This window comes from Typopeltis vanoorti, chromosome 3 (assembly GCF_054136105.1).
Source record: "Typopeltis vanoorti isolate ZY-2024b chromosome 3, IOZ_Tvanoo_1.0, whole genome shotgun sequence".
NCBI lineage: Eukaryota > Metazoa > Arthropoda > Arachnida > Uropygi > Thelyphonidae > Typopeltis > Typopeltis vanoorti.
The window spans coordinates 174,009,966-174,036,834 of NC_143551.1; the positions used below are offsets into that span (position 1 = coordinate 174,009,966).

At 36.1% G+C, this 26,869-nt stretch overlaps 1 protein-coding gene across 1 annotated transcript in view; it reads left to right on the forward strand.

Moving 5' to 3' along the window:
* The first annotated feature begins 6,896 nt into the window (after positions 1-6,896).
* LOC150108749 (uncharacterized) overlaps positions 6,897-26,869 on the forward strand; it is a 111,880-nt gene continuing 91,907 nt past the window's right edge. Inside the window, exon 1 of the mRNA XM_090416207.1 lies at positions 6,897-7,374. Coding sequence (XP_090272333.1) covers positions 7,230-7,374 — 145 coding nt within the window. The 5' untranslated portion in view covers positions 6,897-7,229. The remainder of the gene's footprint in view (positions 7,375-26,869) is intronic.

Genomic DNA, 26,869 nt, shown 5'->3' on the forward strand with positions numbered 1-26,869 from the left:
TGGCTGAAGCTCACTGGCTAGAGCTACTTTCAATGCGTATGGCCTGTGTTTAAGACGACGTGAAGGGAGCGGAAATGGCTATGCGCGTGCATGAAATCACAGTGCTGCAGCGAGGACCTGGAAGCTCCGACAACCGAGCAAGCCAAGCTAGCTTTGACTAGACGAGCAAGCATCGGCCCCTTCGATAGACAACCCCAAACTCAATTATTGCCGCGCAAGCTTAAGACGTCTTCTGTCTACAAAAATAAAAGCCTAAATGGAATGCTTATAAATGCATACATTTATTAACAAATTAATATTACTTCTTTCTCAATTAATGAGCTTGCGCGGCAAGCATAGCAAACATGGAGAATTCGCCCCTGGTTTTCCATATGTTTCAGTTCCCATGCTATCTTTCCTTTGTCGTTAACGATGCATAAGCCTTTCCTAAAAATTCAGATGGTTGAGTGAAAGAGAGAGAGAGATTGAGAACGTGATTCACAAGCTGGGACTTGAAAGAAAGAAAATGAAAGTCTGTTGACTTTCATCTTTGAATATATGCCAGTCAGGTAGCTTATGAATATGCACACTTCATTATGGTACTAGGCTGCACTATGAAAACATATCTTATTCATTTCCTTGGTCTGATGGATAGTTCTTCAAACTCATTTTGTTCGAAATGCAATGCTCTAAATATAAAATGACTAGTTACAGTGAGGGATGATTGAAGTGGTTATTTGGAGCGAATATTTGTTGCCTATGGACCTGAACAAACGCGAAGCATTACAAGGCATTCAGAGTTAAAAACAGTTTCCATGTTAAACTGCTATTTTTTGATTTTTTTCTTCGAAATGTTTCAGTAACAAAACTGATTTGTCGCCGCCTGCTCTGAGCAAATGGCAAATCCTCTAAACACCATAATAAAAACAAGTGATATCTTTTCCCTTACAGCAGTTTATCCTAAATAAATTAGGAACCAGAGATAATGAACGAAGAAAAAAAAATATTTCCCACAATTTCAGCGACATTGAATTCCAGAATACCTTCTAAAACAGGTGTTTTAATTATTTGCTGCATTCCCAATGCTGAGAAACATAGTTCTGACGTAACAGCAACTAATATCAAGATTCCGAACACCCTATTAAAAGAATTTCGTTGTTCTGGTTAGCACAATTAGGATCGATCAATTCAATTTCATGTACTCTCGGAAGGAAATGATTATCTTTCTGCAAAAATAAAATCCCAAACTCCACTACCAGTGCCAAAGGATGACTAAGGCTTCGTCATTATGATGAAGGCCTAAAAAGTTCTTATTGGCAGAACATAAATGCAAATTTTTTTTTCTCCACAGTAGTTCTGCAGTTCACTACAGATCGTTATAACAGCATCTGGCGTTGATATTACACGTCATATACATCTGTACAGTTATTTCGGTTCGAACAATGTTTACTTACTCGTAAATCTATGAAATTGAAATTAAGGAGGAATATTCTTATATGATCTCCTCCCCCTTCCTCTCTTTATGTATAAATCGTTTATGTAAATCGTTTTTCTTTCTTTCATTCCTTTTCTTTCCATTTATTCTTTTTGCAACTTTCTTTTATTTCACCATAACAGCTTTTCTTCAACATTCCAGGATTTATTGTCACTTATTCTTAGCAATCTCAACAAAATTCCTATCTCTTCTACACCCCTTATCCACATAGCAATTTACTATACGGTTCTCCAGCTTTGTGCAGATAAGACGGCTTTAAAAAGAAGATAACAAGCAAAGGGAAACTGATGCTCCTTTAGTCTGTTATCTGAGTATTACCTCGGTTTACTGTGCAAGAAATCAATTTTCCTAGAGCTGGATTTCTTCCGACTCTTCTTGAATAGCACGTGCTTATTTGGTGATTTTTATCATTGGTGCAACCTTAAGATTATATTAAAAGTATCTGGTTTAGATTGGCCAACTATTTAATTCCAAAAAGTAACGGATAAATCGTATGACTGTGCACGTAACATGAGAGTTCTTAAAAGTATGATTAGCATCACGAGTAATCTCAATATTGGTTTGGTATCAGTTTTATGTAAGAATTCCGATCTCTTTTTTGCCTTTTGATGGATCTCACGAATTTCAGAAAAAGCGAAGTATCTTTTTATACTACTTTTTCAGACTATTTATGATCCCCAATGCATAAAAAAAAAAAAAAAAAAGGTGTTGAATCAAGACTTTTCTAACCGAGGGAAAATTCTAAATTGCTAAGAGATAATATCAAACAAAGTCTTTTTTTCTTCTTTGCACTGTACGTGTGTGTGAACCCACATTAATTGCACCGAGTGGGCGATTACAATGTTGGGGGAGTCTAAATCTTCAGCAGACCTTCTCGGTTCAATACTCGACGATCTTAATCACGCTTACCGGTGTCAATGTTTCATAAAACGACCTCTTAGAGACTGTGCTGACCCTTAGAAACTGAGCTTTCATATAATATTAAGGTCTTAATGGTAAGATATTAATGTAAGAAATTATATTAAGACGTCACCAAAATTTAATAGATACCTGTAAGCTCTGCTTAGGTGTGAAGGGAGCTGACGGGCTTCCGAATGCTTATCATTATCGGCATGGCGAAAATGAACTTTTTATTTTTTTCTCCTAATGATGGTGATGATTACTGACCACGTTCGGAGCAGAAGTGACGTACGTTAACGACCACTAATGATGATACCGACGATGATGGGAGATACTTTTATAATGTTCCCGAAGAGTGTGACTTCTTAGATAATTTGAAACAAGTAAATGGCTTTCTAATGCACCACTGCGCAAAACTAGGCTCATTTCTCACATGCTAGCGGTCGACACTTTACCAATAGGATCAATACGTTACAATGCTGAAAATGAGACTTTTGCAGTTTTTATGTGAATAAAACTGATATGTCGTGGACTCTTAGAACGAATTAGGAATACAACTAATTTTATTAATAATTTTAATAATAAGTGTAAATGATTGAAATAAACGCCACTTCGTTTACTCATTGGAAATCATGAGATTACCAACAAGATTTGCTTTTCTTTGTCATCACTAAATAACTCAAAACCTTATTTAATGTATGCACTCCTGAGGTGACTGCGCATCTCGATTCCGACATTTCATTGACACACATTCCAATTTCTTTTTCTAGCAATTTCATCTATTAGAAGTACTACTGTACTGTAGATTCTTCAGCTTCCAGTAGTACATTTCATGATCGGAAAGAAGCTGAGGAGAAGGAAGAGAAATTGACTGACACTGAATATGAAGGTTCGCTGGAAGTAAAACGGTTCTTTGGGTCTTTTCATCCAGTTATTAAAATATACATAATTTTTTTACATAATTTAATTAATTTAAGATATTTCTTTCTAGTAGATATAATCGAAAATAATAAAAATAAACAAAACAACGGAAATCCAGTTACAGTATTAATAGCAACAACTGTACAAGTTACTTAAAAAAAATACAGAAATGACGGACTTGAGAAGTAGGATTTCGTCCCCACGACCAATAAATCAACACATGTGAAAATATATTAATAGAATATTTATTATGCCAATCGTAACCACATCAAAAACCATTTGTGATACAGCACCACGGTATACTTTAATCGGGGTGTGTGTGTATATATCCGATTCTCGTCCATCCGAGACGAATCGAGTCCCCTGAGTAGGGGTTTAGGCTGGGTTAATGCAGCCGACTTGCCATTCTAAGGGTAAGTATTTTATGTTTGTAGATATGCAGACGTTACGTGTAACGGAAGGAAAATCAGACCAGCTAACTCACCTTCAGCTGAAAAGCCCTGATAAAAGGTTCTTCAGGTCCTAGACGGGATTCGAACTTAGATCTTTCCAACCAAATGGATATATATATATCTGTGGCTTGCGCATGATCTTAAGTAAACTTCAATATATATATATATATATTGAAGTTTAATTAAGATCATGCGCAAGCCACAGAAATAATGAGGCTAAATTAAAGCAGAAGTATAGCTGCTTTAAATTAAGCTCAATTAATATCCTAATTAATTAAAAATTTAATTTATTGATCATATACTGAATACTGTCATTGAAATATGTGTTATTTCTTGGAAAAAAGTATCTAAACCAATAAAACAGTCTTCACTATTTTTATGAAGAGGATTGATAACAATCTTAGTCGACATAATGCAGCTATTATTGCATAGTTTCAAAAGTAACTGTTAAACAAAACAAAACAAAAACAAAAACACCAATACTTCTATACATCAGAAATTGCAAAAATCATCCTTAATAGTAACGCTGTAAAAAAAAAAAAAACTTATTTTCAAAAGAGCAATACAAAATGACTGCAGATATTTAAGTGAACGTGGATAATTGAAAGCCCATGATAATATGTGAACGTCTCCGTTTAGCTTTTGCTCATTTCGTCAATACTATATCAACGATACATTCCAGATAACATGATCCAATATTAGTATTTGAATTTGTCATGGAAGCCAATGGTTGGAGTTTGCACAGGTGGTGCACGAAGTGTGATATGGTCTATTCTAATAAAACTATGATTTCGGCCTAATGGCTTCTTTACTGAAGGCATGCCTTGGGATCAACACCTGGACCAAGAATGCTTTGCAACTATTCTTTCCAAAGCGATTAAAATTGATAATTACTTTAAAAGCAGGCCATTCAATTCTTTTTTTTCTAAACTAGGCGAGCAAAAAAAATTGAACGCAAATCTTCTGCTACATACTGAAGTCAAGTGGTTGTTACGGGTAAGGTTCTGAACCAGTTTAGGCAAGTTACAGTATTTTATGCACTTATTTTGTCAGCTGAACTTATTTTGGCACACGCGCTCACACAAACGTAACGTCAAATAATATGGAAATATACAGCAAGTTAAAGTGCGACTTAAAAATCATAAAAACAGTTTGGAAGGCTGTATTTTTAAGAAGGTCAGATTCCGCGCCTTCTGCTCTGAGGGGACAAGATTACTAAGCCGCAGGTTCGAAATCTTATTGACACTTCAACCTGAATTTTGGAAGACAATTTAATGAAAATCACTTAAGTTCTCTTTCTCCTTCGTTTCCAGGTCTGGTGATATTAAAATGAATGTCTCATCAGAGACGTTTCGTTTATTTTTTGAATCTTCTCTGTATCAATTATATAGATGATATTGATATTATATGCCTGGACAAATCATTTTCAATCTCTAAGTTTGTGCATAACAATCCGACTAATAATTTAGTTCCAATTTGTGGAATTATCAGGGAACTAGGCGTCCTTGACTTGTCTGTTAAGTGCGTGTATTCTCAGACTAGATTAGTACTTTGTGGTAGGGAAATGTGCTTAGAGGGGAAAAAATCCCCCACCCAAAAAAATCTGAAAGCAAGTACTTCTTCCCTGTCAGGAAATAACAAAAAGTATCAAATGCTGACAAGAATTTGGACCCAAAGCATCCAGTCCACTTTTGTCCAAGACGTACTGGGCATATACCTGTATTCTTTGAAAGTCGTATAATCACTGACTCGATAGATGCTGATGATTGTGAAGTAAACCATTCAGAAAATTTGTCTAAAATCTGATAAATTCTTTGAATTTTTCCAGAAATGCTGTGAATTGTACTTTTTCGAATAATTCAATATTTTTGTTCATTTTATTAAATTTAGTTGCACGTATCACGTGTGTAACTAACAATTTAATTAAGATAATTCAAACATTTTCTGTGTGTATTATAAAAACGGAGAGATCACAGGACGATGTGTCAGTGGCAATGCACCCAATATGAAGTGGAGAGAGATGAAACGCAGCTGAGTCGAGAATCCGCATCCATCGCGGTGGAGATGTATTCTCCTGTTAATGAACTTATTTTCAAAATCCATCACTACTGTGGACATCGGATGACGTAAGTAGGTAGAAAAGGGATGATAGTCTCTTTATTTTCCAATATCTCATCTGTTCTATAGATGAGATATTGTATCGTGACAATCAATTATATTTTATCAGCGACAAGAAAATCGGGTAATAATGCGATGATTTGGTATGCCCTCTTAAGGGGAGAAAATCAGGAATTTTACTTTTTGTTTCTTAATCATATTTATGCTTAGATAGAATTATAATCAGATGAGACAAAAGTGAATCTCATCAACTGAGGAAATAGTTCTAGAATTGCTTTCCGAACTTTATACCGTATTGTATACATAGTGGTACGAATATTCCAGGTTAATACGAATGCTGTAGTATAAATCTGGACCGCTGTACTCTTATTAATGAAATAAAAATGTATTTATTAATAAGCTGAATCAAGTTTCTTTCCAGTTAAGAGTGTTGTTTGCAATGAAAAGCTTGTCATATGTTTACACATAAAAGATTAATATTATCCTGTGGTAATAACCTTAATTCAGATCACCAATATCCAATAAACAAACATTAAAGATGAAAATGAGCAATATATACTGGACTGTCTATAACAATCAGCTAGAGTGCATCTCGTCGAGATGCTACGGAAGCAAAAAATACAGACAGACATGCTGTAAAGTTGTTCTCCGAAAATTGTTCTCCACAAAATAAACGATATATTGACAAACAGCAATTTTAACGTCATCTGTTGACTAACCTCATTTTATAATAATTAAAGGCAATATTTTTAGAAACTGAAAGAATGAATAGGATATCAGCATTAGAAAAAAAAAAGTTTGTTTCTCACGAAATAGAAAAAAATGAAGTTGTTAACACATAGTCCGGTAGATGGCAGTATTCACTGACATTATTTTTAATATAGTAAGTGCAAATGATTTGAAAAATCTCCGAGAAACAATTATACTAATGCCTAGGAAAACAGACACTCCTCCTGTCTCAGCTTCCACCCTTGGGAGAAGCGAGAGAGAGAGAAAAAGTTCTGCCAAGCCGTAACCTGGATGCTTTTCAACCAATGCAACAAAAAAGTTCTACTCTTGCCCTAGGATAAATGTCGCTATTTAAACTGTTCCACAACATTCGATCCCTTCGATCACTTCCGTGCCTTTAACAGGTTCCCTAGTGGCCAAGAACTGTACTAAGGGTGACGCCCCCCAGAAGCTGAAGTCGTGGATAATCAATGGGGTTGTCGAAGCTGTAGGCTACGATGACTGTCTGACTACTCTCTTTCACCTGGTCTATGAGCACGACTCTGTCGGGCCTGTAAACGTGCCCCCGAGCGGCACGCGCTGCATCTTTGAGAGTGGCATTGCCGCACTTGTCGGCAGAAGTGACGGCGAGAGGGATGTGCACAGGATTAAACATTCAGGTCTGCCGAAGGTCGCACAGAGGGGTACTAGCGTTTCCAACAGACAGCTGCGCGCACGAGACGGAAGGACAGAGGAAAAGTTTGTTGACCAAAGCTAGTTTGTCGTCTCGGAGAATGCCAGGTAAGCTAAAATCTCTCGCTCTTTCTCCACTGCTTTTATCACAAGGAGGTACGTTAAAAGGGTTGTCGGCAGCGTAGAAGATTTTTACTAGCTCCTTTTGGAACTGTTTCAGATGACAAAGGCTTTTTTTTAGTTTGTTTGTTTTTTACGCTACGGTATTAGACGAACTCAATATTGATTTAAATACCGATCTAGTTATTAGTTGCAGGCAGTACTCATCTTTGTTAAGTTTACTCCTGGGTTCGTTGAGAACCTCTAAGTAACTATTCCACTTAAGAAAACCAACGCTAACCCAATAACTTTTAATCCCCAAATTCTTTAAAAAAATTGTTGCTAAAGAAAGTATACATTATAAGAAGATAGCTTTGCTAAAAACTGGCTCAACAACTGGCCGTAATCTCTTCACATCTTTATAACTGCTCTCGCCAGAAGTGCAAGTGTCTTCAAAATAATTCTGCTGAATAATTTGTCGTATATGATCAGAAATTTTGTTCCTTCTGATTTTAAAAATCAGAACTTTCAAAATGTACTCCAGTTCAATGCCATTTCGACTACATTAGTGATTCCCCAAATTTGCTGAAACAAACTTCTAAAATATAGTAAATTACTGCATATAATGGAGAAAATTATTTTTTATGTAAGTCATCTTAAACACTTGAATGCATACGATTTCAAATCACTGTTAAGGGTAAGTTATCATATGTTCCTTATTCCTTCGTCAGATTTAAATATTTTCGATAAAAGAGCTAACTGAAGTAAAAATATTAACTAAGTTCAGAAAGTCCAAATAGTTAGCATTACGTTCTTGTCGGACAAGCAGGTCCCCCACCTCTGTAATTTACTTTTTCCGTAATCTTTTATAATTCATTACTTGCATATCAGCTGAATAGGGGAGGGGGGAAGAGCTGTTAGCGAATAGCGCATTTATGTTAGGTAAGTGCGGAAAAATCGATTAATCTAAAATTTAAAAAAACATTGGACATTTTTTTTTTGTTGATAGAAAAATTAAGATTCAATGGTAGCTTTTATTCCACATTCAGCCTAGCTACTAACATTCAGAGTTTTAAACGTTTTCAAGTAAAATTTTTCTGAAAGCCAGATTACAAAATCATTTTTTATGTTAGCTGTAATATAAAAGCTTGCTAATGTAACAGAAATAAACTGTTATTGGAAATAGCACAGTGACACTATTCTTCGAGGGAACATCCATACTTTAATGAGGAGATGTGCAGAAAGATGCAATAAAATTTGAGAAACCTTCAGCAGTCAAGGTTTCTCAAAGTATATTATCATCACTTTTCGCCACTAGTTTTGTTCATTTTGTGATCTATTAGTGAATAAAAATTTTACTTGTAATTATTTTCTTAATTATGTTTCTATTTCACTGTTTCTGTTTAATAGGTTAAACAACGGATTTAAGGAGAATACTAGACATCGAGATTTATAATCTGAATATTTTTATTTAAGCCTCAAATCCTTGATTTGGGGGGGGGAACTTCTGCAGTATGCAGAAAGGATGTACTACGCAAGAAAGATATATATTAATAAATCAATTCTTTAATAAATCAAAACCTCTTTATACTTCTGAAGATGGAAATGTTTACTTGATGTCACATAGAAAAACTGATTAATATAAAGATTTTCTAAAAATTACTGCTTGCAGATATTAAAATTCGATGTTATATTTTTCAACCAATTCCTTTTGGAGGTATTTTACAGAACTGCTGCATGGGTCAGGAGTATTCATACAAAGGAAGGTTATTAAAAAAAAAAGAAAGAAGTAAAACTCTGGGGAGGGGGCTGAAAATTGTTGAGGTTGAGGCTTAACAGTAAATCGGTGGTGGCTATTTCTGCGCGTGTAGGCATATTCAGAGGCAGCTGGAATCATTAGCAGTTTGGATAAGCAATGTTTTGATCTATTGAAAGACAGGTGAAAGAGAGAGAGACGAAGAGGATGGATAAGTCGATGAAAGAAGTCACTTATAACCTTTCTGCTCTCCTGAACAGAATGGAAAATAAGAATCCTCCATTTTCTTATCGCTATGTATTCTTAATGAAATTTAATGAATGTGCCATTACATCTAAACTTACCATTCTGTGGGTGTGGATTCATTTAAGGCTCCGGGGAAAAAAATTATCTGCGTTCGTAGCGAGATTCAAAGCAATCCTTCCATTCGAAAAACGTCTTTTCGATGTACCACAACGATGTTGTGGAATCTGCTCGAATTAGTTAATGAATGCCGCGTAACTTCATTGGACATCCCTGAGACGATGTTTTTCAACTTTTATGAGAGGATTCCAAATTTAGTTGCACGAAGCCAATCCAGTTTTTCCTATAAATTAAATTAAGAAATTAGTAAGCAGTCCCATTCGTTTTAGAGAACTCACTTTAATGATAAGAAAAGTCCGCGCGGTTAGCTGAGTGGTTATGCACTTTCCAACCATATGCCTGGGAAAGGGGTGTTCTGGGTTCGATTCCCGTCGCCGATGTGAGGAGCTTAAGGATCTTTCCAAGACCATGACCCAAGTCTTGGGCGTGGACATTTTCTCTCCAGTTTATCTTGGGTTTTTCATCCGTGCAGGCAAATCGGACTCCTGAACACAGACGGATTTTAGTCAGGAATACTTAAGACCCAGCTATGCCAGTCCCTAGGCCGGATAAAATTAGGGGGGGGATTGAGATGGTGCCGTACTTCCCTGTAAATATCATCATACGCTATAATAATAATGATAGGAAAAGAAGTTTCCATACGTTTCAGTTGCAATTAAATAATATGAATACATATATCGATAATCATTATGGCAAGAGAAAGCAGAACATCCCTTTTAGGTTGGTTTTTAGGAAATTATTTCTGGTGGAAAGCAACAAGTGATTAATTGTTGGGAATAATGCGTGAGAACGATTGTTCTAAAAATGGATAAAGAAAGACTGAAAGAAGAAATTCTGATTGGCTAAGTTCGGGGATTTTATCGTGGATGATGACCAGATACGACCGGGGTGTATTTTTAGGTTTTGAGGGGAAGATGGAGATGTCTGAGATTTCATAAAGTATCCCAGAAAATACCTGGCCGATTGAAGTGAGTATCTATTGATTGTAGAGATGTCTCTTACTGATATCACTAAATTTTCTCTAAAAAAATGATTTGGGGAGGTTTAAGGTGCCTAATCACAAATACAAGATTCGTATTTGGAGAACTACATCCCCATACTATAAAAAAGTATGGGGATGTAGTTCTTACGAAGCAGTTGTTAGGGTGAGAAGCAAGAATGGAAAAGTGAAACATTCTGGGTGTAATTGTTAATTCCAGAATTCATCTTATTCGAGAATGCGATTGTCGTAAATTTATCATAGGTAAGAATTGGTTCCATGAAAATTCATGGAAAAAACATTCAGCGAAAATTTTAAATTTTCGAAAATGTTATGATAAAAGTGATCCATTTAGAACAAAAACTGAACCATGCAGAGTTTCTTGTACTGGCAACCTCGACTAATTCCGCTAAGTCAGAGAACCGTTATAATACATGATTTGGACACGTGATTTCTTTGTCGCTCCGAATATAGCTGAACTGAAAACTGGAACGGTTCGACATTTTCTTGCAAAAGTTTCAAATAGCAAATCTAAGTAAAATTCATCCCATAATAATTGCTGCATTGATGTCGCATATAATAATAATAATGGAGCCTGCGTAGTTCAGTCAGTATAAACGAAGCCGTTTAGTTAGAAAGACCTGGGTAGTTGGAATCCCATTTACGACGAGCGTAATTTTTATCAGTCCTGTTCAACTAAAGGTAAGTTAGCAGGCATAATACGGAGATGGCTTTTCCTCCCAGAAATAGGCAAATCAGTCCCATGAACAGACAAGAAAGACAACAAGAAACCATATTGTTCTATAATTTTCCCCTATTAAAGTAGCATTGCTTTCTCACTCTGCACGGTTCAGTTTTTGTTCTTAAATGGATCACTTTTATCATAACATTTTCGAAAAGTTAAAATTTTCGGTGAATTGTTTTTTTTTCGATTAATTGCATTTTCGATGAATTGTTCATTCGATGAATTGCCTTTTCGATGAACTCTCCGGATTCCCTCCACTCGACCAACCAGGTCGTTGAGGAAAAATATAGATAGGTTTTATAGGTGAAAAACATTGAAAAAAAGAAGAAACCTAGGATGTTATATATTATGATGGAAGTGGAAATATAAAGCCATCCATCATAACAAGCAGGTGAAGGAAGGAGAGACAAACGGGGACGGGGGGGGGGGAGAGCAGATTAAAGATCAAAAGATGAGAATTTACTGATGTTGGTGTAGGATATTTTAAGTATATGCTGACTTTCATAAGTTTATCGGCTTGGTAATTGCTGATGCAATAATTTGATGCGAGGAAAAGAAAACGATAGTAAAAATTTACCAACATTTGAGGAAAGAAATTCACCGTCTTTAATATGCCAAAGAGGAAAAAAGGTCTTGTCTCATTTAATGCAACCTTGATCTGCAAAAACTATTCTCCTTTGTGTCAATGATTATATCATTGAACAGTCACTATTACACCTATCATCATCCCAAATGTTGGATTACAAATATGATATTGAAATCGTATTTCTGCTTTTTATAAATCATGTTCACGGTCTGTGATTATCGGCACTGCAGGTTTATAGCTGAGTTGCCCCACGAAGTTTTTCCTCAACTTTCGTATATAGTTCGTATATAGATCGCATATAGTTCCTTTCAAAAGGTCATGACAGTGACTCTTAAACGAAGTACTATTAGTAAACTGCTGACTACATTTTTTTCGAGAATCATTACGGTCCAATCACCTTCCTTCATTTCAGTTACAGGTGGAATATTTTAATCTCACACCTATTCGACACGAGCATTCAACAGGGTATCTTACAAAAATTTAAGAGTAAAATCTAATTAATAAAATAACTACAACGCATCGAAATTAGCAAGAATCTGCCGTAGCATATTTGTGTATAGAGCACGGTTAAACAGAATTCTATCAAATTTGGCAAAAATCCTTAAGATCCCCTTTTAGAATTTCAGCAGAGTTGAACCAAAAGGTTATATGGGACACACACACACACACACACACACACACACACACACTCTCTCTCTCTCTCTCCTTCCAAGCTGAGTTGAATGATGCAATCTCTAGAAAGATATGCAGTTCATCACCCTTATTATGTTTACTTTTGCTTAATACGGAAATAAGCATTCTAATGTGAAGGATATGACTTTACGTTCCCATTGCCTTTCTGCATAGTTCTCAAATGTGTTTATTCGTTTGTCCCTCATTGACAGTGAAGTATCTCCATTAAATAATGTGTCGGGAATAGAAAAAAATCGTTATCGAGCGCCTTTAACCAGGAAATAACAGCTTGCCGCACATCGTCATCGGTTGTAAAATTGCTTATTAATGCGGTTCGTACTCCTTCAGTGGACGAATTTATGAAAATCAGTGTTCAGTATCAGGACTGTGCAGCGAAATCATTTCAGTGAAGTTTGCGATCATCTGTAAGTCTTATTGTACATCCAGAGGCACGAACGTTTTTGCAATTAAGATAACAAACACTAACATGAGATGCTAAACGCTTAAAGTGGTATCACTCAGTTTAGAGGGCGTCTTCTCTGATTAAGGAATCTGCGTTGTTGGTGAGAAACGTGCTTTGGAGCACAAGTTGGTGATCGTCTTAGACATCTATCCCGCTGTTAGTAAAGGCACCACAGCCTAGGAAAGTTGTTTCATGGGATGAAGTTTGCTTTCATGTCCGCTTCTACCAACTGGTGAATTTCTGTTGCTCCAACATGAAAACTCTTATCACTCTGTGCGCTTCTACTTTTGGCTGCTTTCGGTCATTCTGTCATCCTATAACGACGCCCACGGCACTGCAAAAAAACAGACGATGCAAATTCTTTCCTCACCCATTTAACTCCCCCCCCCCCCCCTGTGATTGATGCGTTTTCGCGCTTGATGTGGAAACGCATCTATCAACGCATGGAACCTTATTTTATGAAATACCACCCTGGTAAACGTAGTAGTCATACAAGTCCAAATACCCTCCTAGTTGGTAATGTTTACTTTTGCTACTATGTCGAAAAGTAAACATGTTCGATCAGCTTTCCAGTTTCAGTGTTAGTAAAGAGCCTACTGTCATCAGATTCCTTGGTCGATAGGAGTTGTCCCTTCCAGATTTACAGAAGAATGTTAGCACAGGTATGGGGGTCAAAGTGCATGCCCAAAGATGCGAATGGGTGAAACGGCAAAAAAAGAAATTAAAGTCTGCTCTTTGAAGTAAACTCAGAAGGTTCTGTTAACAACTGAACATTTTGCATGGTTCAGCCTCATTCGACAGATAGATTGTTTGAAGAAATTAAAGAATTTACATTTGAAATTCTTTCTGATCTACCCTACCAATCGGATCATGCTTCAGGTGGTTACCACTTCCTACTCCCTCTCCCTCCCCCCAAATAAAAATAATTTCACACGTTAAAGAAATGAGTACATACGGCTCTACAAACGTCCGAAAATGTTCTCAGATAGCACTGAAGTTTGTGTATTGCTTTAATAATATTTGGAAAAGCGAGAGTAATACATTGAAAAGTAGCAATGCTTTGTACATTTTTATCTTTCTAGATTTAATAAAAAGATAAACAAGAAGATATACAAAAAACTTGTTATTTATCCTGGTATTTCTGCATAATCATATTCCTCTCACTTCCCTTAATATTCAAGAAATTACTCTGTATACTCTCCTTAAAATCGACCAAATCTTGATGGCAGGTATAGCAATCTACGAAAAAAAGCTTTGTGTGCGAAGAATCGATCAAAATGAAACAATATGTATTGTAATCCACACAGGATGTTCTCGGTTGGTAAGCAAATTACAAAACGTGTTTACAACTAGAAATGAAAAGTTGGGCCTCCTAAGGTAGGGGAAGAAAATCGGTGCGTGCTTACATCACTCTGTTAGCTTGTTAAGTGTGTGGGCTACTGACTTCAGAATTACTATTAGGGTTCTGGGTAAGGCTAGTGAACATAATAACTAAGCAAAAGCACGAGAAGCCGTGCAATCAGCACGTCACAGTTGTTGTTAGAATAGCTGTTGTCACAGGACAAAGTGAAATTGCACCTCTGCGTGGTCGTCAAGTTCAAGGTCAACTGGGAGATTGTCCGCATGCTTTGAACTGTGTGCCGACACGAAAGTCGCTGGCGGCATTTGACTGATGGAGACGAGAGGGGGTGAAGTAGCCAGAGGGTAAACGTGATGCACGCAAAGGATAGGCGCCACGGCGAGGAAGAACCGTTAGATAGCAAAAGTGACAAGCCTCATTATATCTGTCACCAGAGTTGATTGAAAGGAGACGAGATATTCTGAGAACAGCGTCCGATAGGAGAATCGCGAAGAACAAGTGAAGTGGAAGACAAAGGGGTAGAGGAAAGTAAAGGAGTCTGAACCATCCGCTGTTTCCTTATTGTGCTCTTTTAATTCGAGTGAATGCTGTGACTCAGATTACTCAGCGTGAAATCTTGTCAGGTCTTTAAAAGCCTCAAATGGAAGCACTCACGCAGCCGAACTATGAAGTTTCTTGACAGCACAACTCCATAGTTTAATGGTAGCTTACCAGTTGGTCAGATAGTTCTTTACGATCGCATGCAAATAAGTGTCTGTCTCTGCAATAGTAAATTTGTTCATAAGAAATCTCGACAACGCAAGCAACTTTAGTCAGGATTTCAGAAAGGGTTCAATTCGCCACTCGGAATTAATGCCTCGCACGCTTTGTGGTCATCAAGCTACGCATTTATGTTTTAAAGAAATTTTGCTTTTCTTTTTGTTCAAAGCTATCCTTCGTAAAAGAGGATAGCTTTTCTATTCTTCGTAAAATTATCCCTCTGCGCTAATGGGGTTTTCTAAAACTGTCGCAGTTTCCCGTAAGATCGATTTCCTTAAAATATCAATTACCAAGTCATTTATGGTCCAGCAGTCGCCTGAAACATCCGACATTAGTAAAATACTGGAAACTTATGGGAACAATCTGACCTACCTTCTGCATGAATGATGACTGAAACTGGCGTTTCTGTCGTACAGATTTCCTGTTTGATAAGGATTTCTATTCGCCTTCGTTAAATTCTAAAATAAGGAAAATAGCCGGAATCAGCTCTTTCATTCACTTCACCTTGCTTGACTTGCGATGATTAAATTGGCATCCGTAAATAAAAACAAGTGAAAATAATTGATTCGTAGAAAAATTACCTACATTTCAATAAACTATTTTTTGAAGTTTAGTATCATAATGAAAGTATATTATCTGTTTAGTGAGTAATATTCTGAAGAGATGTGAGTTTGATTATCTAATTAGGACAAAAAGGCACGCAATTAGCGGTTTTATACGACTCAATATTTAAGCAGTTACTAATATAAACTGTGTATTGTCATAATACTATCAGTCTAAAAACGGAGAAAAAATAAGCCAATGGAATGATGTATTCATCCCAGGAACATAATTCCTCAATCGCCAGTGCAGTTTAAAAAAAATAAAATATTTGGTCTCCCTGCTCCATACCTTCTAAATCTTACACTTAACACCTTATTTAAGAAATGAATGGATTACCTGCTGGTGCGCTCCAAAGGTGAGCCGCACAGGCAATTTGATATTATTCTCGCATATCAAATACAAATTATAATAGACTCTACTATGGTATAACTTTTTTATTCTTAAATTTACATTGGAAATGTAGAAGAACATATGCAAAGAGACAAGTAATGCTAATTAGTTTAAACGAATACATTCATCACAATTCAGTTATATTTCTAAGAGCACATCTGTTTGGAGAAAATAATTTTCACACACAAAATTAATTGAATGTATCAAAAAGAAAGAAACATCACATTTATTGGGTTTTGGAAGTGAAGTCTGCCGGAAGAAGTAGTAGGATCGTGGATGTCCTTTTCACACAGAATTATCAAGACAAATATCCATGTCAACGGTGGGATTACAACCCATAGCTTGTTGGTTGGGGAGCGAGGGCACTTTCTACTTGCCCAAACAAGCCGGTTTATGTGTAAATTCAAGGTGAAAATAAACGAATTACATGATTTAAAACGCTGTTTGATAGTCGTGTTGACACAAGTAGGAAATTTCTGCTGTCCTACTGAGATGTTCAAGCACATCATTGTCTAGAGTGTAATTTATAATGATTTAACAACCAGAAAATGTCAATGAATAACAGTCGTGTGGCTGGAGACATATTGGATGTGAGAGTCCAGTGGAGGACTATAAGAATCCAAGTTATAACAGATGGGGCGATAATCGGTTAAATAGTGACGTAATATAACAGTGGCGGTGAGAGCATACCAAAACGTACAACGCGTCGACCTTGTCGCGAATGTAGGTAACAGTACACGATCTTAGCTAAAAATAAGTAGCGACAGCTGTATACTGATTAAAACAAAGTACAAATAATTTTTATCGTGTTTATATTAATTATAAACGAAACTATATTACGAAACCAATATTAATTACATCGGTTTCGTAACAGTGTGTGTGACAGCACCTTTAGAGTCGCCTATAGGTGCGCATACAGCAACGCTAGATGGTGGGCCGATTTTAATAAAATATTTCCAAGTTCTATTAATTTGTCGAACTGGCTTGATTTTATTTGACAATATTCGATATCCTGACTGCGCAAAACTCAACTCCTTAAGAAGTGAAAAATGAAATACTTACGAATAACATCATCATCTCAAGAATGTTAGTGAAATCAGCACTGTTGAGACCACTAAAAAGATCGTTTTACTAGTATCAATATATCCCCTCCCCAAAAGGATGGGAATGATCATAACAAAGTGTTACTGCATTTTAAATAATTCAGTTAAGCTTATTTTGTAATCAGTTTAAATAATTTAAATTTCTGGAGTAGAAAATAAACATTGACACCCCGGAGATGTTTGCTTTCTACTTAGGATCAAAAGTTATCGCCCAATTCCACAGGATAACTGGTGCCACATCATTCTTTATGTTTTTAGAATTAAAATACTATCACCAACTTTCTCACACTTTACCCACTGTAATGAAAACATCCATCTTCTCGACCTGCGTAAGTTTTATATCAAATTAATTGTTGTTTTTCTTTTCATATAATGCACCATAGGTGGCGGACTAATATATTTATTATTTTAGCGTACTGTGACTCGCTGAAAATTTTGACTGTCGTTTATATATATAACTGACAGCTTAATTACCATTTACGCATCATTAAACATTTCAGAATTACTCCATTTTAGTCCAAAATATGTAATAGCGAAATAATAATAGTTAACTACTCCTAACATATGAATTTGAAATACTGTTCCATACGCAAGCATTACAGTGCGTATTCATTGCTCCGAAATATATTATTAAAAGCGCGAAGTCATCTGTTTATGCTAGGAAATTGCATAAATCATGAAGTCATAAACATATACGATGGGTACTACGAGAAAGCGTATTCATAAATGCAATTCTTCTTGGGCTAATATGCTTAGTAATTTCACAAAGCAGTCAACTGAGCAACAAGAAAAAATAATTTACAAGAATTCATATCGATGTTAAATATGCAGAATTCGATTAAGCTAATGCACCTTATCATTTGAAAGACTGCTTTTTACAGTTTAAATCGACTTCACGTGCATTTTCATTCTCATTTATTTTTTTAATCTCATGCAAATGCTAACAATATCCATACTACAAGGTATACCACTGCGTATCCTGTAATATTCCTGCTTCTACTTTTACACCTAATGAGACAACCGGTTCATGTGGCAGGAGGCAGCGTGTTTATGATGTCATTAATGGTAGAACGACACTCGTTAATTTTCGCTGCACCTCACTGGAGTGAATGATGGACCGTGGTGGGGACAGTTAAGACATAGCGACGGTCCTCAGGTTATTCACTCGGTGTTAGAGGAAACTGGTACCGTGAGAATCTCTGTTGTGTTGGGCACCCCTAGCGGAAGCGTAAACATGAAGGCAAACATAAAGAAATTGACATACTAGAAGGTTCAGACTACAGAAGGTCAGGTGTACAAGCATAAATTACAACTTTTCGGCTTCCTCCTCAAATGAACAAAAACCTCAATTAGTAGCTGGCTAATACATCAATCCAACGCATCTCACTCTTGCTGTAATGTCTAATGCAATGATGTTAGAAATGTAAAGAATCCTAATGTGTTCCATGAGGGTTCTACTAATACTTTTATTTTATTTGCTTACAACGGGTCGGATTAGCGTTTCCTACATTACTAGTTGCCCTCATGTTTTTTTTTTTTTTTTTAATTCTCAAAAAGTCGATCAAAATTTCCCGATTCCAGTGTGTGTGTTTTTATGACTGTACCATGCATGATACGCGGTGGAAAGTCAAAAAGCATTTCAAGATATAAATTGCCATAACAATACAGAGCATAGAAGGGCGTCATTCCAATACATTATTCCCCTGGTTTTCTAAGTAGTGAAAAAACCAGGGAACATATTCAACAGTGCATACGCTATTGAAGCAGAATAAGTAGGATGAACGATCGCGTATGCACCGCTTTTGTAGCTTCGCGATCGACCGAAAAACAAAAATGATAGCTTAAAAAAAAAAATTGGACTGACACAAGTAGGAAAGAGTAAGCAGGAGTGAGTTTGGACTGTAGGAAGGACTCAGTATATTCTTGAACCAATTGTTTTCACAGTGTTTGAGAATCTATCCTGCACAAATTTGAAAGTTTGTGGATGGCTCCATAGACAGAACGATGAGCACTCGGCAGGTGGCGTGCTGCTTTATCCAATAATCACCTTAGTAATGTCGAGAATGAAAAGGGTTTTTCGATGTTTTCATCACTCTAAGATGTTGAGTGTTTTTGTAATGATTTTGCCTTTTGGAATATGCGAATCCACTTGTATGCTCTTTATTGAGACAAAACACTAATTCTCGATGAATTTTTTTAACCAATCCACAACTAGAATCTTTTCTGACTAATTTTCTGAAGTTCGTAGATAATCCTGATACCCTGCTGTAGAGACGAAGTATATTTTTTCATACTGATTCGAACTTTCAGTAAGTAGAATAGCGATCTTGCACCCTCAGTGATCACTTACACAAAAACTTTCCAAATCTTCCATACCACAGTTAGAATCAAACTACAAGGTGATGTTATACCATGAAGTGGAGATAATAACCAGAGATAACTAGTCTCCTTTAAACGTTCGAGACGAATTATTGTTTCAATACTGTTATTATATTTCCAGTTGGTAATATGTTAATATAGTTTTGTAGTCAAGTGAAAATTAACTTTTAGATCTGGTTAGGAAAGTGTAACGGAACAACTGGATATTTTACTTTTTTTTTTTACTTACTTTGCTATTTTACTTACAATTTTTCTGTAAACCGGAAGTTCACTCTGACTTGAGCATTCTAAAACAGAGTTTTCACTCTTTATTAATATCATTTTTTTCAGTCCTACCCGCACGAGAGGTTGCAAAACCTCTCGTGTAGGAAGGACAAAAGCAGAAAAGAAGCAGAAAAAAAATCATATTAAGAAGGAAAATACTTCATTTATATTAATATTTGATACATTCAAAAGCTTGAAGCATGCAGCTTATTATTATTATTATTAGAGAAACTTACTTTATATATTGATCTAAAATACGTTCGTTATCCTGGATCACGAGGAATTAAAAAAATCGCTATTATATTTCCAGCATCAGTGGCTTAGTGAGCAAGTCTCTGCTTTGCCACCCAACTGACCAGTCATGGATGTTTGGAAAAAGTCTTTGGGTGGTAATATATTGACCTCGCTCTGCCTCTCTGACATGACGCCGCCTTGCTTAATGGAAGCTAAAATGGAAGGAAAAATACAGTATTTGATATATAAGCAAGGTTCCCTACTCATATAAATCTTTCTTACACCAGCCATCTGTCTGGAGAGACATGGGTTTGAATCTCTTCTGCGAAGCACAGTATCCTTATGAGCGTTTATGAATAAAGGCGAATTAGCCAGTCTTATATGAAGGTAAAAATGTTTTACTCCTAAATACTTTTTTTTTTCATTCGGCAAGCAACAAATGGACCGAGAATAACAAGCAATTAAACATAATATATAGTCTCTTCACATAGCCTTAATTGTTATAATTCCAAAGACATTTAACTGACAATAATGACGTCCTATATGTTCTCAGCTTTGACGTACAGTGATGGCTAAGCGGGGGAAAAAATTCCAAATCGCTTCCCATCAAATCTGAAAGTACTATTTGGTTCTGACGAAAAACCAGGGCCTTTTTTTTAAACCCTGGCATTCGAAGAAAGCTTCCCACTCGCGAGAAAGGGGGGGGGGGTTATTACACATGCAGTTCCTTGCCATCTGCCAAGCTTCGTCACCCAACTGTGACTTCTCATTTTCAAAAGGTAAACTAAATTGTACTTTGCCCATAGGTGCTATGGTGTGAGGAAAGGAAGTGAAATAACTTTCATCCCCGAGGGCTGATAAGAAGAGAGCTGCCTAGAAGAATAGCGAAGGAGCAAACTGTTATTGTCTTTTCACCTTAATAAGCTACTTCGTTTAGTGGGTGAAAAAACACAAAAAAAAACATGAACAGTTCGGCAGAATTCACTGAATGCAAGCTTAGATTATCAACTTGGGTAACGTAATATTTCTCAGAAAATAAATCTAATAATAAACATTTTAAGCAATATTCATTGTTTTAGTTAAAATGATAGATGCTTGTTCATTCTCTTTTGGCATTTAATATTTTTTATGTAAAATAAATAAAATACTTTGAATTCTTGAATAGTTTGGTGCTTCCAGTTAAAGCACCAAACTATTCGAGTGGACCACAAAGCGTATTACAGAAAGATTAACTACTTTCCAACTCATAAAAAAAAATCAAGACATCAAGGAATTCATTGGAAACCTTGGCAAAGTAAAATCAAATTAATCTCTTCTTAACAAAGTTTTCTCTTCGCGTTCCTACCTATTTATCTAGATCTTCATCAGGGCAGAGAACGCAGACATCTTAATCTTCTTTTTTCGACATTGAGAAATGAACACAAATCAGGTTGGTTGGAAGAGACATTTAATACCACAGCAGACAGTATTTATCATCGCGTAGCTGAGTGTTTAATTCCAGACAATGTTGACGAGATTTCGTTTGTTCTGTGCCACGTTGATAACGCTGAAATAAATGAGCAGCAAAACCTGTTTCGAAAAAAAAAAGTGTATTCTTCAGTTATTTTTTTCCTCGTGAAATGCTGATTGTGAACAGTAAATTCGGAAGGGCAGAAAGGAAGAGACGAGGGCTTAGTCATGACCTCCAAGATCTCTGACATCTGAGATCCGTGTCAGACGGGGAAGACAGTTATTGCTTTCCGTGTTCTTAAGTTATCTAGCAACTCCTGTGACTGAAAGTAAATAATTCGAGAAAACCTCCAGATGTCTGTTAAGCATTTAAATCTGTTTGCAAGCTCAAAATTTAAACAAACGGTTGTCTAGATTTCAAATATGCCACTTGCACCTGTTATGAACTTCGCTAAGTTGTGTTCGTGCTCACACAAGAGAACATAAACAATGTTTTTCGCGTATTTAATTTTTGTTGTCACGCGCATAAAGAAATAGTCAAAAAACAAGTTGGATTTTACTGTCAAAATACATGAGGAATGGGAATTAACAAGTTTCTTTTTAAGGAAATATTAATATTCACTAGGAAACGTGAGCGAGAAAAATATCTCTAAATTATCGATTTTTCCATAATCTCGACATCTTTCGAGTTTATAGAAATTAAAGGAACCCGGATCGGATCATCTCCTGAATACCTATAGTAATCCACTAGTAGACAGCCTCAACGCAATAATAATGTCACCAACATACAACAAATCAATGACCGAATGCTAAAGTTTTCATTCTGGGAGAAATATTTATTTGAGCCACTCATTTTTAGTATTTAAGACACGTCATGTGGAAACTGCATTTTTACGTCTGCTGTTAATGTAATTAAACGTAAAGAGAACGAGGTGGATGATTAGGAAGATGATTGATTCGTACGATCTTCATGAATATAAGGAACACGAATGAAAATTCAGTGCACCTCGTTGAGTATAATAGAAATAAATGAGCCACTCGCAAGCTTCCATCACTCGGGATCTCTTATAGCAGGGTTTCCCAAATTGTGTTCCGCGGTGTGAATAAGTGTTCCGTGATGTCAGTGACCAAGCTGTGTATTTTTAAACATGGAAGTATTCATGAATTTTCGTTAATTTTCACACATCGAAATCTTTCAACAATCAGGAAAGAGAGTACCCCCGTTGATGACCGATCATAAAAGTTGCCTGTAAGCCGATTACAACAATTGGCGGCATGTTCTCAAAACTGAACGAAATAACATCTGTGTTGCAAATGTCAGTGACCAATCAGCAAGGAAGTATAAAGAAATTTTTTCCACTGAAATTGAAGATCAAGATAGTCTGTATCCGGTTCTCAAATCTAGTAATACTGAATACTTTCTTCGCAAGTTCGTATTGTAGGGTGAAAGTGCTTGTTTCAAAACCGGAGTGCCGTGATTTTATAAAAGTAATAGGCCTACGGATTTAAATTTTAATTTGAATAAGAGACAAGGGACTTTGTTTAATTTTGGTGTTAAGAAATCTCTTATTGAAGGTGTTTGTGACGGAACAGATAGTGAAAACTACCAGCACACAGGAGAAAAAGTTTGCATTCACCCGTAAGTACTTATAATGTTATAAAGTTCTGGTGATCAGAATGGGATAGGTCAATGAAAATTAGCATAAATTAATTGAATGATGTTTTCCTGAGGAAAGTACAATATGCTACAAGATTTCATTAGTCCAGTGATTGATAACTGATTTAAATGTAATTGTATATTTGTCAACATTCCACACCGTATACATAAGTGTACTAATACTCTTTATGATTATGCCGTAATTAATTATTAATACATTACAAAATAACCAAGGTGTTCCGTAAAAATTTCAGGATTTGTGAAGTGTTCCGTCGTAGGAAAAATCTGGGAAACGCTGCTCTATAGGATAAGAATGGGGAGGGGATTTTTTTTATATATAATTTTTTTGATAGCTGATTTTTCTAAAGTGTGAGGTGTCTACATAGTCTTTACTAATCATAAAAATATTTGTCTAAAAGGGAATGCAATTTTCTTTGCGATAGTAATTCAAAGAATCAATAGAAACTTTTTTTTTTTCTTTCCAGAGTACGAACAGTCTATTTTAAGGCACCACCCTATCCAACGTTAATCATGATACTGAATCTGATTACGTGAATTTAGAATAATGCAGGTACACTCTGAGGGATTACTGGATGCAAGAAAGACCATTCGTTTTGAAAGCGATGTAACTTTGTATGTGGAGGCGGCGCGAAAGAAAAAAAAATCGACATCGATTTATTTCGTTAAAAAGAGAAATCTGGCATTTGTGATGTACCGTCATTGCCATAATTCCATGTGCTTCAAGCTAGATGAATATGCTTGGAAATAGTACGATAAGTCATTTCACCGAAGATAGATAAAGGTCCCAATTAATGACACAGTAGCAGCGTTCGTTTTTCCATTCCATCTTTCCTAGCATTAAACCACACTTCTACTCAAAGATTAACTAATATGATGCAATTTTTAATTTTAAATTAGACAAAGCTTTTCAAAAAACAGAACTTGCTTTGCAGTGGCGTTGGGGTTACCTAGCGTAGGAGAATGTGTCCCCTTGATTATTCAATTATTCAATATAGTTATTTCGGTTTTGACCACATGTTTATTAAAGAAAACTGTTTTTAAAACTAAACAAGTACTAAAAAACAAACCCGACAAGTTTCGTTAGTCGTCAGACTAACACCCTCGAGGGTAAAGATAACTAACAGTTTAAACCACAAACTGTAAGAAATTACGAAAAAAACAAGTTCATCTGTTGGTATTGTGAACATCTAAACATTTCGTTAAAAAACCGAATAACAGATCTATACAACCGTTAATCATTAACGGTCTGACGACTTCGTTAGTCTGACAACTACAACTAACGAAACTTGTCTGGTGTTGTTTTTTAGTACTTATTTAGTTTTAAAAACAGTTTTCTTTAATAAATATGTGGTCACAAAACCGAATAACTATACTGAACTGCTTAATCACACAAACCTCCGCAGGAATATTCATTTATTCATTTTTGTTTTCTTTGGCTCGCAGTAAAGTTTTCCATTTTTTAAATAATGAGTAGATGAAAGATTTTTACTAATATGTTTTGAAGGTTGACGAGTGGTGACACTTATAAGTCGAGTTATGGACAGTACCGTCGACAGGATGTAGCATAGAGGCAGCCTGCCTCACGGCGCGGCCTAATAAGGGACCTCGTTCAGCCATATTGCGGTAGACGCCGTCGCTACGCTAACATTCCTGTTAGCGTTTTTCCAAGCTTAAACTGATTAAAAATTATTTGCGAACAGCAATGACTCGAGAAAGATTGGTTGGGCTAGCAACTCTATCGATAGAGGCGGATATTGCGTATAATTTAAATTTAGAAGAGCTTTTATTGCGCGATATCCCCGTCGAGAAAACATTTAATTAATATTATTAAGTAATCCTTCTGCATTAATGCTTCTCTTGTGATAAAAACAAAATAGCAATTAGAGATTTTCTTATATTTTTTTCTTCTAATCCATCAGGGGCGATATTTAACTGTTTGCCTCAGGCGCGATGGCCCTGGTTATGGGTTTCAATCCCACCGTGTCATGAACGTTTACCAACGTGTTTAAGCAGTAAATTTATTTTTACGCCAACCAATGAAAATAATCGAACTTGTTTTCTTGCATGCCTCAACAGGCATAAAAGGCGTCTTTAAAAAAAAAGTAAAGCCCTTGGTCTAGAAAGGATTGTCTAATTCTTTACCTTTCCAAGATACTGAATGTGCTATAGGTTTCCAACCTAGGATGAGTAGGATTCTTCTTGTATGGTTTTAATGGGGCCCTTAAGCACCCATGACACCCCAAGGTATCCCTGGATTTCGTAACCATGATTCCAAGATAAGGTGGTAAGCCCTATGCCTATAAATATGCTTCGTATGTAATTGGCGTGTGATTACTTGGCCGGTTTTTGCCTGCAGGATGAAAAACTCGATAAAAGTTCTTCGCTTGCTAGTCAGGATTCGAATCCCAGTATTTCTAAACGAAGGTCATCATCATCGAAAACGACCAAGCCCCTCCGTAGGATTGCATGACAAAATCAGTCCACAGCAGCGCAGCACTATTATGCTTATATACACTTCATGTGTGAAGCTGATATAAAACTATGATTGGGAAAGGGGTGGGGAGTAAAAGTAGTTCTTGATTATCGATTGGTTATGAGTACAGAGAAGCGGAATTGAGATTCTCATTCATCTACCAATAAGTAAATATTTTTTAACAAGGTTTTGTTTCACTTACAAGTAGAAAATGTAGTAGAAATGAACAGGTGGAGGGAAAAGTGCCGTCTATCGGTCAAAAAGTTTCAATTAGTTTTCTTTCACGATTCCATTTATGGGGAAAAAATCGTCAGTTTATTCATCGGGGAAAGCAGTCATTTAGTTTTCAAATGGGTAATTCTATTGCTTCTCTCAGACAGACAGGAGAAAGAATGTGAGCTTGGTTTTTAACTGTTGGATCATAATCAGGATAGAAAAATGGTTGCCGATTAGAGAAACGACTCGAATAAGATTGAGCAGCAAATTTTTTGAACTTTTTTTTTTTTTTTTGCATGAAATCTACTTTGAAAATGCAGAAGTGAACACTTAAGCTTCATGTTTCAACCCACTCCGCTTCCATGCTAACATCCACCGCATGCCTCGCAAGTTGCCAGTGCCAGCGTTCTACAGAACCACTGACTTTCTTCACTGCAACAACGAAAAAAATCTTTGAATCCTTGATACTTCTTTTCCTAATCTATAGAAATTCAATATCTAATGTCAAATTGTTTTTTCTTTCCAACATACCGGAGTACTGGTAAATTAAAAACACTCTCTCGTGTCTGAGATTCCCTTGTAAAAAAAAAAATAATAATCTTAAAAAAAGTGATTAATTATAATTGCTTTCGTCTGGCTCATGGGCTGTTCCAAACAGGTTCCTCGGTTGTAATTTGGAGAGCCCCGAGACTATAAATCTATGAATATTTCTGCTTAAACCCATTATAATCCTGATGTATAATTATGTATGCAGCAACAAATACTAAAATGTTAATAAACACGATAATAACAAATAAGGTTCATAATACATTTTTTATTGTATTAGAAGTACTAATTCGGAACTGTCTTCTCACTTATTAGCTGCTGCGTGGACTTCAGATACGGGATGTACTCGCTAATGGGCTCGGTGAATGCACCATTTTAAGGTACTGGCAGCAACCAAACTAGGCGATTTACAGCATTTCCTTTACTGTTCATTTCTTTTCGCAAAAATCAGATATTCCAGTTATTAAACAAAATTAAATAGTGCAA